The sequence below is a fragment of the Apodemus sylvaticus genome, chromosome 10 (assembly GCF_947179515.1).
Source record: "Apodemus sylvaticus chromosome 10, mApoSyl1.1, whole genome shotgun sequence".
Taxonomy (NCBI): domain Eukaryota; kingdom Metazoa; phylum Chordata; class Mammalia; order Rodentia; family Muridae; genus Apodemus; species Apodemus sylvaticus.
In genome coordinates this window covers 15,833,619-15,845,550 of record NC_067481.1, presented here as the reverse complement: position 1 = coordinate 15,845,550, position 11,932 = coordinate 15,833,619, and the positions used below count along the sequence as shown (strand labels likewise).

Below are 11,932 nucleotides of genomic sequence, written 5' to 3'. Positions count from 1 at the left end.
TGAACTCAGGACCTTCGGAAGAGCAGACAGTGCTCTTAACCGCTGAGCCATCTCTCCAGCCCTCATAGTGATTTTTCTAAAGCCAGCTCACCATGGGCAACAGGTGAGTCCTTCTGAAAACAAACTCCGGACCTGATTATTTCTTTGTGTACTTTGTTCATGACCTCAGATCCACAGGTCAGCCTCGGTTCCCTCTTCCTTCATGAAGCACAAGTTGGTGTCAAAGTCACTATGCAGCCCAGGATGACCTTGAATACCTGCTCCTGCTGCGGCCACCTGCTGAGAGCCGAGGTTACAAGTGTGATTCACCATCCCCAGATTCTGTGTTGCTGGGGGTGGAGGCCAGGGCTGCCTGCATATTCTACCAGTATTCTACTAATCAGACTCCATCTTGGCCCGGGTAAGAGTTGTCTGCTTGCTTGCTTGCTTGGTGGGTTTTTCGAGACATGGTTTCTCTGTGTAGCCTTGGCTGTCTTGGAACTCACACAGTAGACCAGGTATTAAAGCTTCCTCCTCCTCTGCACTGAAACCATATTTAATGTTTTTCCTTGGGGTGTGTGTGTGTGTGTGTGTGTGTGTGTGTGTTTTGCCTGTGTGCCTATGCACCATGCCTGCAGAAATCAAAAGGGTATTGGATCCCCTTGAATTGGAGTTACAGATACTTGTGAGCCACCATGTAGATGCTGGAAATCAAATCAAGTCCTGTGAAAGAGCAGCCAGTGTTCCTTTTTTCCCATTAATTAATTTATTTATTCACTTTACATCCCACTATCAGCACCAACCCACCAGCAGCAGCCAGTGTTTTTAATACAGCACGATCCTTTCAGTCCCTTGATAAGTTGTTTGTGCATTTTGTTTTGTGTTTTTCTTTCCTTTTCTTTTTTGTCTGTCTGTTTGTTTGTTTTTTCAAGACAGGGTTTCTCTGTGTAGCCCTGGCTGCCCTGGAACTCACTCTGTAGACCAGGCTGACCTCAAACTCAGAAATCTGCCTGCCTCTGCCTCCTAAGTGCTGAGATTACAGGCATGCGCCACCACCACCCGGCCTTTGTTTTGTGTTTTTCGAAGCAGAGTTTCTTTGTGTAAAAGTCCTGGCTGACTGGAACTCACTTTATAGACCAGGCTGTCCTCAAACTCAGAGATCCACCTACCTCTGCCTCCTCAGTGTTGGGGTTAAAGAAGTGCACCCTCATAGCCCAGCCAGATAAATATTTGTATAAGACACAAATGCTTTCACTTTCTAGGTTTATTCCTTGATGTTCCCCTACATCCTTTCTTACACTCCTAAGTTTATGGCCACCTGGCTTGTGAATTTCCAGAGGCTGTCTTGTGGCTACTGGAACCAGAAGAACACAACTTGTGTGCTGGGAAGCTTCCTTCCTGCCTGTCTGTTAAGACCGTGGAAAGAGAGCTCATCAGGTAAGAGTGCTTCCTGCTCTTCCAGATAAATCCGGATGAGTCAGGTTCCAAAAACCAATGTTTGGCAGCTCACTACTGCTTCTAAGTGTAACTCCTGGAGAGATCTGATGCCCTCTTCTGGCCTCTGCAGACACACACACACACAGCTTACAGTCACATGAACACATATACACATAAACCTTTTTTAAAATCCCCTTCTCCGTAGTCGCCTGCTCATGGGAAGTGCTTCATGAGGCTGTGGCCATGCCTGGAGGGAGTTGGGTGACATGGCAGTGACACAGCTTGGACTCGCACCTTTCTCTGCTTCTCGGGGACATGTTGAGGCCCGTTCTAGTTCTATTACACACGGGCTCCTGGGGAAGGAGGTAGTCGCTTCGTGGCTAAACGGAACACCTCCTTGGTTTAAAATTAAACTGCACAGTTGCATGAATACCGGACTTTCAAACTATGTTAGGGTCCAGAAAAAAGCGTTCTGCAAGCAAAGTGAGCGTCCCCTCTTCCCCTAAAAGCATCCAGACATTCCTTTGAGACCTGCAGCAGACTCTGCACTACCTCTCTACACTTAGCTGCGTGTGGGATGCAGGGATTTCGGAGTAATGGCATCCAGTCCTCAGAGTTCCTTGTGCTGTGCTCCTGCTCTCTCATCTACACTAGGGCTCAACATTAGGAGGCCTCAGATCACTCTGAGGATGGAACAGAGCAGCACACAGAGACGGGAATCTTTTTTTTTTTTTTTTTTTTGGTTTTTTTCGAGACAGGGTTTCTCTGTATAGCCCTGGCTGTCCTGGAACTCACTCTGTAGACCAGGCTGGCCTCGAACTCAGAAATCCGCCTGCCTTCCAGAGTGCTGGGATTACAGGCATGCGCCACCACCACCCGGCTTAGAGACTGGATTCTTAAAAAAAAAAAAAAAGATTTACTCATTTTATGTATGAGTACACTGTCGATGTATGTCTTCAGACACACCAGAAGAGGGCATCAGATCCCATTCCAGATGGTTGTGAGCCACCGTGACCGTGTGGTTGCTGGGAATTGAACTCAGGTCCCCTGATGCTCTAAAACACTGAGCCATCTCACCAGCCTGAGATGAGATCCTTTTCAAATGTTTTATTGATGATTGATTGATTGATTGATTTTTCGTGTATGGGTCTTTGCCTACATAGATGCCTGTGCACTATATGCATGCCCCACACCAGTGAAAACAATACAGTGCTTTGAATCCTCTGCAACTGGAGTTGCAGTTATGATCCACTGTGTGGGTGCTTAGAATTGAACTTGAGCGTTCTGGGAGAGAAAGAAGCCAGTGCTCTTAACCAGTGTACTATCTAGCCAGTCCCAAGATATGGTCTCTATAGCCAGGCAGTGGTGGCACACACCTTTAATCCCAACACTTGGGAGGCAGAGGCAAGTGGATTTCTGAGTTCGAGGCCAGCCTGGTCTACAGAGTGACTTCCAGGACAGCCAGGGTTACACAGAGAAACCCTGTCTGGGGGGTGGGGGGGAGGGGATATGATCTTTATAAATCCAAGGAGACAGTCAGGTGGTGAGTGCTCATGTCTTGAATCCCATCACTTGGGAGGCAGAGTCAGCTCTCTGAGTTCAAGGACAGCTTGGTCTACAGAACAAGTTCTAGGACAGCTAGGGATACACAAATAAAACCCATGTGGGTGGGGGTGGGGAAAGATGTTGAAAGTAGCCAGGTGGCTTGCCTGGGAAAGCCACTTGATGCAAAACCTGTTGAATGAGTTCAATCCCGGGGAGCCACCTGGTTGAACAAAAGAACTGAGGATTGTTCTGAAAGCTGGGCCAAGCTCGGTGCATACCTTCCATACCAGTACTGCAGAGGCAGAGGCAGGCATCTCTGCTCTACAGAGAATTCCAGAACACCCAGAGCTACACACACACACAAAAAAAAAACAGTCTCAAAAAAGCAAAAACCAGAGGCTGGAGAGATGGCTCAATGGTTAAGAGCACCAGCTGCTCTTCCAGGGGTCCTGAGTTCAATTCCTAGCAACCACATGGTGGCTCACAATCATCTGCAATGGGATGCTCTCTTCCGGTGTGTCTGAAAACAGCTGCAATGTACTCATACATAAAATAAAGAAATCTTTAAAAAAACAAAACAAGAGAGAAAAACTGAAAAGTCGTTCTCTAATGCCTTCAGGTTTTTTTGTTTGTTTGGTTGGTTTTTGGTTTTTTTCAAGACAGGGTTTCTCTGTGTAGCCCTGGCTGTTCTGGAACTCACTGTGTAGACCCAGCTCTCTAATGCCTTTAATCTCAGTACTGATGAGATAAAAGTCAGGGTGAAGTCCAGGCCAGCCTGGTCTACATAGAGAATTCCAGAGCTACATAATGAGACTCTGTCTTTAAAAAAAAGATAAATATAAAATAGAGATCAGGTAGACTAATTGAACCATTATTCACTTATTTATTTCATCTTTTTGGTTCAGTTTGGTTTTTTGAGACAAGGTTTCTCTGTATGGTTCTGGCTATCCTAGAATTCACTCTGTAGTCCAGGCTGGCCTCGAACTCACAGAGATCCACTTGCCTCTCCCTCCTGAGGCTGGGATTAAAGGCATGCACCACCACCTGGCTAATGGAACCATTTTTAAAGATTTGCTTATATTATTATTTTGAATTATGTACATGTGTTTACATATGGGTATGTTTGTGTGATACCCATAGGAGGCCAGAGGCATTAGATCCTCCTGGGTCTGAAAAGAGACAGTGACCAGCCACCTAACTTGGGTGCTAGGGATCGGACTCAGTTCCTCTACCAGAGCAGCATATACTCTTGTTAAGCACTGGGGCATCTCAGTGCTGGGTCAGACCATTATAGTAGAGAAGATGGGAAGGGGTTGGGGGTGGGAAAGAACACCTCAAGTGGAACCACCTGCATTTCAGACCCACATAAAGGGGAAGTGGCTGGGGGACTGGCTCAGTGGTAGAGAGCTCACCCAGCGTCAAAACAAATGCAGAGAAGAAGAGGAAGAAGGCTGGGGATGCAGCTCAGCTGATACAGAGCCTGCTCAGCATGCGGAAAGCTGTGGCCCAGTCCCAGCACCACAGGAGCCAGGCATGGTGTGGAGGAGGCACACACACACACACACACACACACACACACACACACACACACCTGTAATCCCGGCACCGGGAGGTGGAGGCAGAAGGATCTGGAAGTTCAAAGCCATTTTCAGTTTTGTTTGTGGGTTGGTTTTGTTTTGTTTTGAGACAGGGTTTCTCTGTGTAGCCCTGGCTGTCCTGGAACTCACTCTGCAGACCAGGCTGGCCTCGAACTCAGAGATCTGCCTGCCTCTGCCCACAGGTGCTGGGATTAAAGGTGTGCGCCACCACTGCCTGGCCCGTTTTCAGTTATACAGCAAGGCCGAGGCTAGTCTGGATTACAGGAGACTCTATTTCGGAAAGACAGAAACAAAGCTTATAAAGCCCAAATCCTTCACTTCCTTCGGTGTCTTGGGCCACTGGCCTGGCCTTGCTTTGTGGACTCCTTTACTTCTGCCGGTCGTTGCCTCCACGGGGGAGGAGAGGAGAGCCCAAGGGGCAGAGAGGTGAGAGTGGGATGGAAGAGAGGGAAGAGAGAGAGCCAAGAGGGAGAGGAGGAGCAAGTAGCCCCTTTTATAGTGGGCCAGGGCATACCTGGCTAATGCCAGGTAAGTGTGGGGTGGAGCTTAGACAGAATACCAACACCGGGGTCCCCTCGTCCACTCTCAGGACTGCTTCAGTCACCGCAGAACACGCTCACATTTCCCAAGCCGGCATCTCACATCGCACCCGGCGCTCCTCCAAGTCTGATTTGTTTTCTTACCTCTCTGTCACAGGGATTAAAAAAAGGTTCCCTGATTCAAACCGCCACACCCAGCTCCCTCTGTTCTCTTAGCAATCCGCAGCTCCTGTCTATGTGAGGAATATAGTTTGGCTTCATCTGAGAACACAAACCCCCACTTGAGCATCTACAAATGGTACAGTACCAGGCATGCTGTGTGGCACAGTGCTTCTTCAGTCTTGTTTTGCTAAGGACTTTCTCAGTTTCAGGGAACTGCTCAGTCCCTGGTGAACCAAGTGGATGGATCACCTCACAGGGAGGCTTTGCAAGAGTAAAGGTTTAACAGTGACCCTGAACATCAAGTGCAAATGTGTGTGTGTGTGTGTGCACGCGCACGCTTTTTACTTATATGCTAAGAATCAGACAGAGGTCCTGCCTCTGTGCTAACTTTGCCCACCGACCTACCTGCCCAATCACAAACACAGACATTTGACAAATATTTGGAAGCTCTCAAGGCCTTTGCAGAAGACTGTATGAACAGGTGGGGGCAGTGAAGCAGGGAAATTTGGGTACAAGGTTAACGTGACCTCATTTAAACCCAAGGGCTGGAGAGGCCCAGGGTCTCTTGTGGTTTATTTACATAGCCAAGATTACAACAGATACCTAGTTTTGCCCAATGCTTTGTGTTTGTGCCTCTACCAAACACCTTTGTAATCTAATCTAATCCTTGCCTAGAATTCCATCAAGATTTTTGCCAGACATGGTGTGTAATCAGAACTCTTTCGATTTGACACAACTTGGAATCATCAGAGAGGAGGAAGCATGAGTTGAGACAATTCCTCCAGAAGCGTGGGTTGTAGGCAAGCTTGTAGGGCTTTTTCTTAACTAGTGATTACTGTGGGAGGGGCCCAGCCCATTGTGGGTGGTGCCATCCCTGGGCTGGTGGCCCCAGGTTCTATAAGAAAGCAGACTGAGGGGCTGGGGGAGAAGGCTCTGCGGTTTAGAGCACTGACTGCTCTTCCAGAGGTCCTGAGTTCAATTCCCAGCAACCACAGGGTGGCTCCCAAATCATCTATAATGGAATCTGAGGCCCTCCATTAGTGTGTGTGAAGACAGTGACAGTGTGCTCGCATAAACAAAATAAATAAATCTTTAAGGAAGAAAGAGGCTGAGCAAGCCAGTAAGCATCCCTCCATGGCCTCCACTTCAGCTCTGGCCTCCAGGTTCCAGTCAGGTTTCCCTCATTGGACTGGGATTCTGGAAATGGAAACCCTTTTGTTCCCCAAGTTGCTTTTGGGGAACTGTGCTTTTGGGATCACAGCAACGGTGACACAAAGACACTGTGTAGAGAAGAAGAACCTACTTCTCCTATCTCACAAAATATCTACAAGTGGTAGAATGGTTATCTTTTTGTTTGATTTTTCCGGACCAACCTGAGCACTGGGATTAAAGGCGAGCTCTGCCCCACCCAGCTCTTTTGTCTTTCTTCGGGGTTGGGCCTTGAGTACTGAACCTTGCCCAGTGAGGTAGGAGCTTCACACCTGTAATCCGGGGGAGGGGGAGGGGAGGGGGAGGGGAGCTGCAGCAAGAGTTCCAGGCCAGCTGAGGCCACAGAGGAAGCCCTTAATTCAAAAACAAACCAAGCAGCTCGGACCTCGGAGCCACGGCTCCAGCCCCAGCGCAGGCCTCTTGGCTTGTTTTTTTTTTCTCCTGTGGAAAGTAGCAAAGTGGTGTGGTTTGAGGCGTAAATAAAAGAGGAGAGAAGGAAGCAGCAGGGTCCTGGAAACCTAGTGACCATTTACCAAGGTTAGTGGATACTTAGTAACAATGACTACAATGTTTGATTTTTGTGTATTTGTTTAGTACACCTCAGAAAACCATGGGAGACAAGGACAGGACTCATTCCCAAAGCGGCTATAGGATGACATGATTTTTCAGCACTCTGACAGCTAGGTTTCTTTCAGTTAAGTACAAAAAAAAAAAAAAAAACAGGTAGTGGTGCCACCACTTTTAATCTCAGCACTCAGGGAGTGGGCTACACAGAAAAAACCTGTCTCAAAGATAAACAAACAAACAAAATATATTTAAAAACCAAGCCAAAGCCGGGCGTGGTGGCGCACCCCTGTAAACCCAGTACTTGGGAGGCAGAGGCAGGCAGATTTCTGAGTGGTGGCGCACCCCTGTAAACCCAGTACTTGGGAGGCAGAGGCAGGCAGATTTCTGAGTTCGAGGCCAGCCTGGTCTACAGAGTGAGTTCCAGGACAACCAGGACTACACAGAGAAACCCTGTCTCAAAAAACCAAACCAAACAAACAAACAAACAAAAAAGCAAGCCAAAAAAATCCCCCAAAACCAACAAAACAAAACGAACAAAAAAAAGAAGTAAAGATTAAAAATAGAATTTAAAGACTGGGGGCTGGAGAGATGGCTCCTCAGTGGTTAAGAGCACTGACTGTTCTTCTCAGAAGTCCTGAGTTCAAATCCCAGCAACCACATGGTGGCTCACAACCATCTGTAATGAGATCTGATGCCCTCTTCTGGTGTGTCTGAAGACAGCGACTGTGTACTTAGGTATAATAAATAAATAAATCTTAAAAAAATTTCAGGACTGCAGAGCTGACTCTCTGGGTAGCAATGGTATATAACATTACTGCCTGCACAAAGGACCTGCATCCTATTTAGAGTATCCACAACAAGTGCTTTTCAAATAAGGTTCCAGTCCTAGCATTTGCACATTAATTGCACCATGCACAAATCTTAGCCAGGCAGTGGTGGCGCACACCTGTAATCCCAGCACTTGCGAGGCTGAGGCGGGTAGATTTCTGAGTTCAAGGCCACCCTGGCCTACACAGTGAGTTCCAGGATAGCCAGGGCTACACAAAGAAACCCTGTTGGGGTGGGGGGAATCTTAAGCCAGGCATGCTAATACATGTCTTTAATCCCAGAATCCAAGAGACAGAGACAGGAGAATTTCTATGAGTTTGAAGCCAACCTGGTTTACATAGTGAGTTCCAGGACAGCTGGGGCTTAATAGAGAGACTTTGTCTCAAACATAAAATAAATAAATAAATAAATAAATAAAAATATATCTTACAGTCTGGAGAAATGGCTCAGTGGTTAAGAGCACTGACTGCTCTTTCGAAAGTCTTAAGTTCAATTCCCAGCAACCACATGGTGGCTCACAACCATCTGTAATGGGATCTGATGCCCTCTTCTGAAGACACAGTGTACTCACATATAATAAATAAATCTTTTAAAAAAATATATATCTTCCAAATAAGAATTTTTTGTAAGATTTATTTATTATTATATGTAAGTACACTATAAATGTCTTTAGATACTCCAGAAGAGGGCGTCATATCACAGATGGTTGTGAGCCACCCTGTGGTCAGGACCTTTGGAAGAGCAGTCAGCAGTCAGTGCTCTTAACCTCTGAGCCATCTTTCCAGCCCACAAAAAAAAAAAAAAAATTGATTGGGGCTGGAAAGATGGCCCAGAGTTTAAGAATACTTGCTGCTCTTCCAGAGGACTATGTTTTGGCTTCACTATCATATTGTAAGACCCCCAAAAACCGAGGGTGCCCCAGCACCCCATGTCCCGGAAGGCGACACCCAAATCACTCGCGAGAAACGGTCTTGATGCAATAACAAGAGGGTTTCTTTATTCCAGAATTCTGGGTTCCACAGCCGTACACCGAACAGGATTAGAGGACTGTGGACTACGAGTGCCAAATTGCGACAACTTTTATAAGTTTACAACAAAGCAAACCAATCATTTCTTAGCATGGAGAGCCCGCTCAGTGGACCAATTAGTTTCCTATTTTCTTGAATGTCTATAGCTGTATGAACTCCTTCTGCATAGGGATAATGGCTTAAGCAATTTACAGAAGCAAGATAAGCTTAGCCCATTTCCAGTTACCTTCTGGGGCCAGGGTCACCTATTCAAGGCCTTTCTGCTAGCTCTACACAAAAGGGCGGGCTCTGGAATGTGACCTTTTACCTAGTTTCTAACAAAGGGAGATAGCATTTTAAACTTCTGACTTCTTGGGGTCATTAGAGTTAGGCTGTCTTATTTTCTATCCTTTCAATATAACTCGGGTTCTCAAGAATCTGACACTCTCTTCCCGCCTCCAAGGGCACCAGGCATCTACTTAGATACATGCAAACAAAACACTAATACACATAAACTAAAAATAATCACCAGGACTGGTGGTGGCCAAGGCGGTGGCACATGCCTTTAATCCCGGCACTGTGGAGGGAGGCAGAGGCAGGTAGATCTCTATGAGTCCCAGGCCAGCCTGGTCTATGGAACAAGTTCTAGGACAGCAAGGCTATACGAGAAACCCTGTCTCAAAAAACCAAAAACAAAAAGAAAGAAAGAAAGAAAGAAAGAAAGAAAGAAAGAAAGAAAGAAAGAAAGAGTAGATAAATAAATAACAATCAATAAGTCCTGAAGGAGAAGTGGGAGTGGCTAGCACCAGACCCAAAAGGCTTCTTTTTTTTGTTTGTTTGTTCGTTTGTTTTTTGTTTGTTTGTTTCAAGACAGGGTTTCTCTGTGTAGCCCCGGCTGTCCTGGAACTCACTCTGTAGACCAGGCTGACCTCAAACTCAGAAATCCGCCTGCCTCTGCCTCCCAGAGTGCTGGGATTACAGGCATGTGCCACCATCGCCCGGCTCACAAAAGGCTTCTTACCTGGGATTCCATAGAGAGCTCTTCAGCCAGGGCAGTAGTGGCGCAGGCCTGTAATCCCTGCACTTGGGAGGCAGAGGCAGGTGGATTTCTGAGTTCTAGGCCAGCCTGCTCTACACAGTGAGTTCCAGGACAATCAGGGCTACACCGAGAAACTCTGTCTCGAAAAAACAAACAAGCAAACAAACAAAAAGAGAGCTATTCAGTTCATACGAAATATCCAGAACTCACAGCAACAGAAGACGGATAACAGATCCTTGAAAGGCAAGAGAGGAGGCTGGAAAGATGGCTCAGGAGTTAGGAGCACTGGCTGCTCTTCCTGAGGAAGCGCCTCGCTTCAGTTCTCAGGACCCACATAGCAGCTCACAACTGTCTGTAACCCAGGTTCTAGGCGATCTGACATCTTCTTCTGGTACCTCAAGTGGTGTACAGACATGCATGCATTCAGGCACAATGCCATATACATACAATGAAAATAATGAATAAAAAGAAAAACCAGAGACAGGGAAGGGTCTGGAGATTGAGGACTGACAGACAGTGAGTCCCAGCTTGCCTTTTCTGCCGATGAGATTGGTCATTAATGTTGCACTACCTCATCAATATACGAAACACCCACTGAGTTATATGCCCATTTACACGGGTGAATTTTGGTTTTGGAGTGTCGGTCAGTGGTGGCATGTGAAGACTCTCGTTCAATCCCAGCCCTGCAAAAGTGTAAGTGAATTTTGTGGTATACCAATTATAAGCAAATAAAGAATAATTACAAAAATAATTTTTGTATTATGTATTATGTATTATTATGTATTATGAGGCTATGGAAAATGCCTCAGTTGGTGTATTGACTTCTTTCTGTTGCTACAATAAAACAATGGGACCAGAAGCAACTTGAGGAAGAAAGTTTATTTGACGCGAGTTTCCAGAATGAGAGTCTACATACTCTAAACCTTCAGAACTGTGAACTGGATAGACATTTATTCTTTTTATTATTATTATTATTATTATTATTATTATTATTATTATTTCAGTATTCTGTAGCTGTCTTCAGACACTCCAGAAGAGGGAGTCAGACCTTGTTACAGATGAGCCATCAAGTGGTTGCTGGGATTTGAACTCAGGCTCTTCGGAAGAGCATTCAATGATGCTTTTTTTTTTTTTTTTTTAACTAAAAGAGCTGATGATTTTATTTGCACATTTCACAATATAAGTGAAAACTGTACTTTTTTGTATCACTTCTCCCTCCAAAAGTATTCTCTTCTGTTAGGAAGGGAAGTTTCCTTGTCATGCATCTAGTAAACACTCAGGCTCAGCACCAAGATCTCCTGGTGAAACAGAACAAGAAACACAAAATGATAAGGAGCACCTCTGTTCTTATCTATCTGGCCGGGTCATGCCAGGCCGTGTGGGCACCATCATAGGGTGGGCGGGTGGTCTCATCATCGGAGGTCCAGGCATCATGGCCATGTGGCCTCCCATGGGCTGTCTCATCCCAGGAGCTGGTCCCACGAGCATCATCCCAGGAGGAGGAGGGCCCATCATTGGCATCATGGGAGGGCCTCCCATGTGGGGCGCAGGCATCATGCCAGGCCGAGGAGGACCCGGGAGACTGGGAGGAGGTGGGATCATGGCTCCTGCAGGTGGAGGGGCAGAGAAGGGAGCTGGAGGGATCTTTCCTTGTTGAAATGCAGCCGTTGTCTTATCTATCAGGCTCTGGGCCTGCTCCTCCATCCATTTCTGGTAATAGTCTTTCACATTCTCTTTGTGTTTCCGACCACTGCAGTGTGTCTTTCTCACAGACGGAGAATCGTGGGTATGATTCTGTGTGGGTATCACAGCCGGGCGGTAGTGGCGCACGCCTGTAATCCCAGCACTTGGGAGGCAGAGGCAGGCAGATTTCTGAGTTCGAGGCCAGCCTGGTCTACAGAGTGAGTTCCAGGACAGCCAGGGCTACACAGAGAAACCCTATCTCGAAAACAAAACAAATCAAACAAACAAAAAAAGATACATATCACAATAGTCACAATAAAACTTAGGCATGATGTTCCA

At 46.5% G+C, this 11,932-nt stretch overlaps 1 protein-coding gene across 1 annotated transcript; it reads right to left on the bottom strand.

Annotated features, from left to right (window-relative positions):
* Window positions 1-11,052: 11,052 nt before the first annotated feature.
* On the bottom strand, window positions 11,053-11,700 carry LOC127693880 (U1 small nuclear ribonucleoprotein C-like). The gene has a single exon (XM_052195118.1). The coding sequence runs from the start codon at window positions 11,612-11,614 to the stop codon at window positions 11,258-11,260; it is 357 nt and encodes a 118-aa protein (XP_052051078.1). The 5' UTR covers window positions 11,615-11,700; the 3' UTR covers window positions 11,053-11,257.
* Window positions 11,701-11,932: the final 232 nt, after the last annotated feature.

Bases quoted from the DNA above. Each gene is read 5' to 3' on its own strand.
- LOC127693880 (XM_052195118.1), bottom strand. From the start codon at position 11,614: ATGGAGGAGCAGGCCCAGAGCCTGATAGATAAGACAACGGCTGCATTT.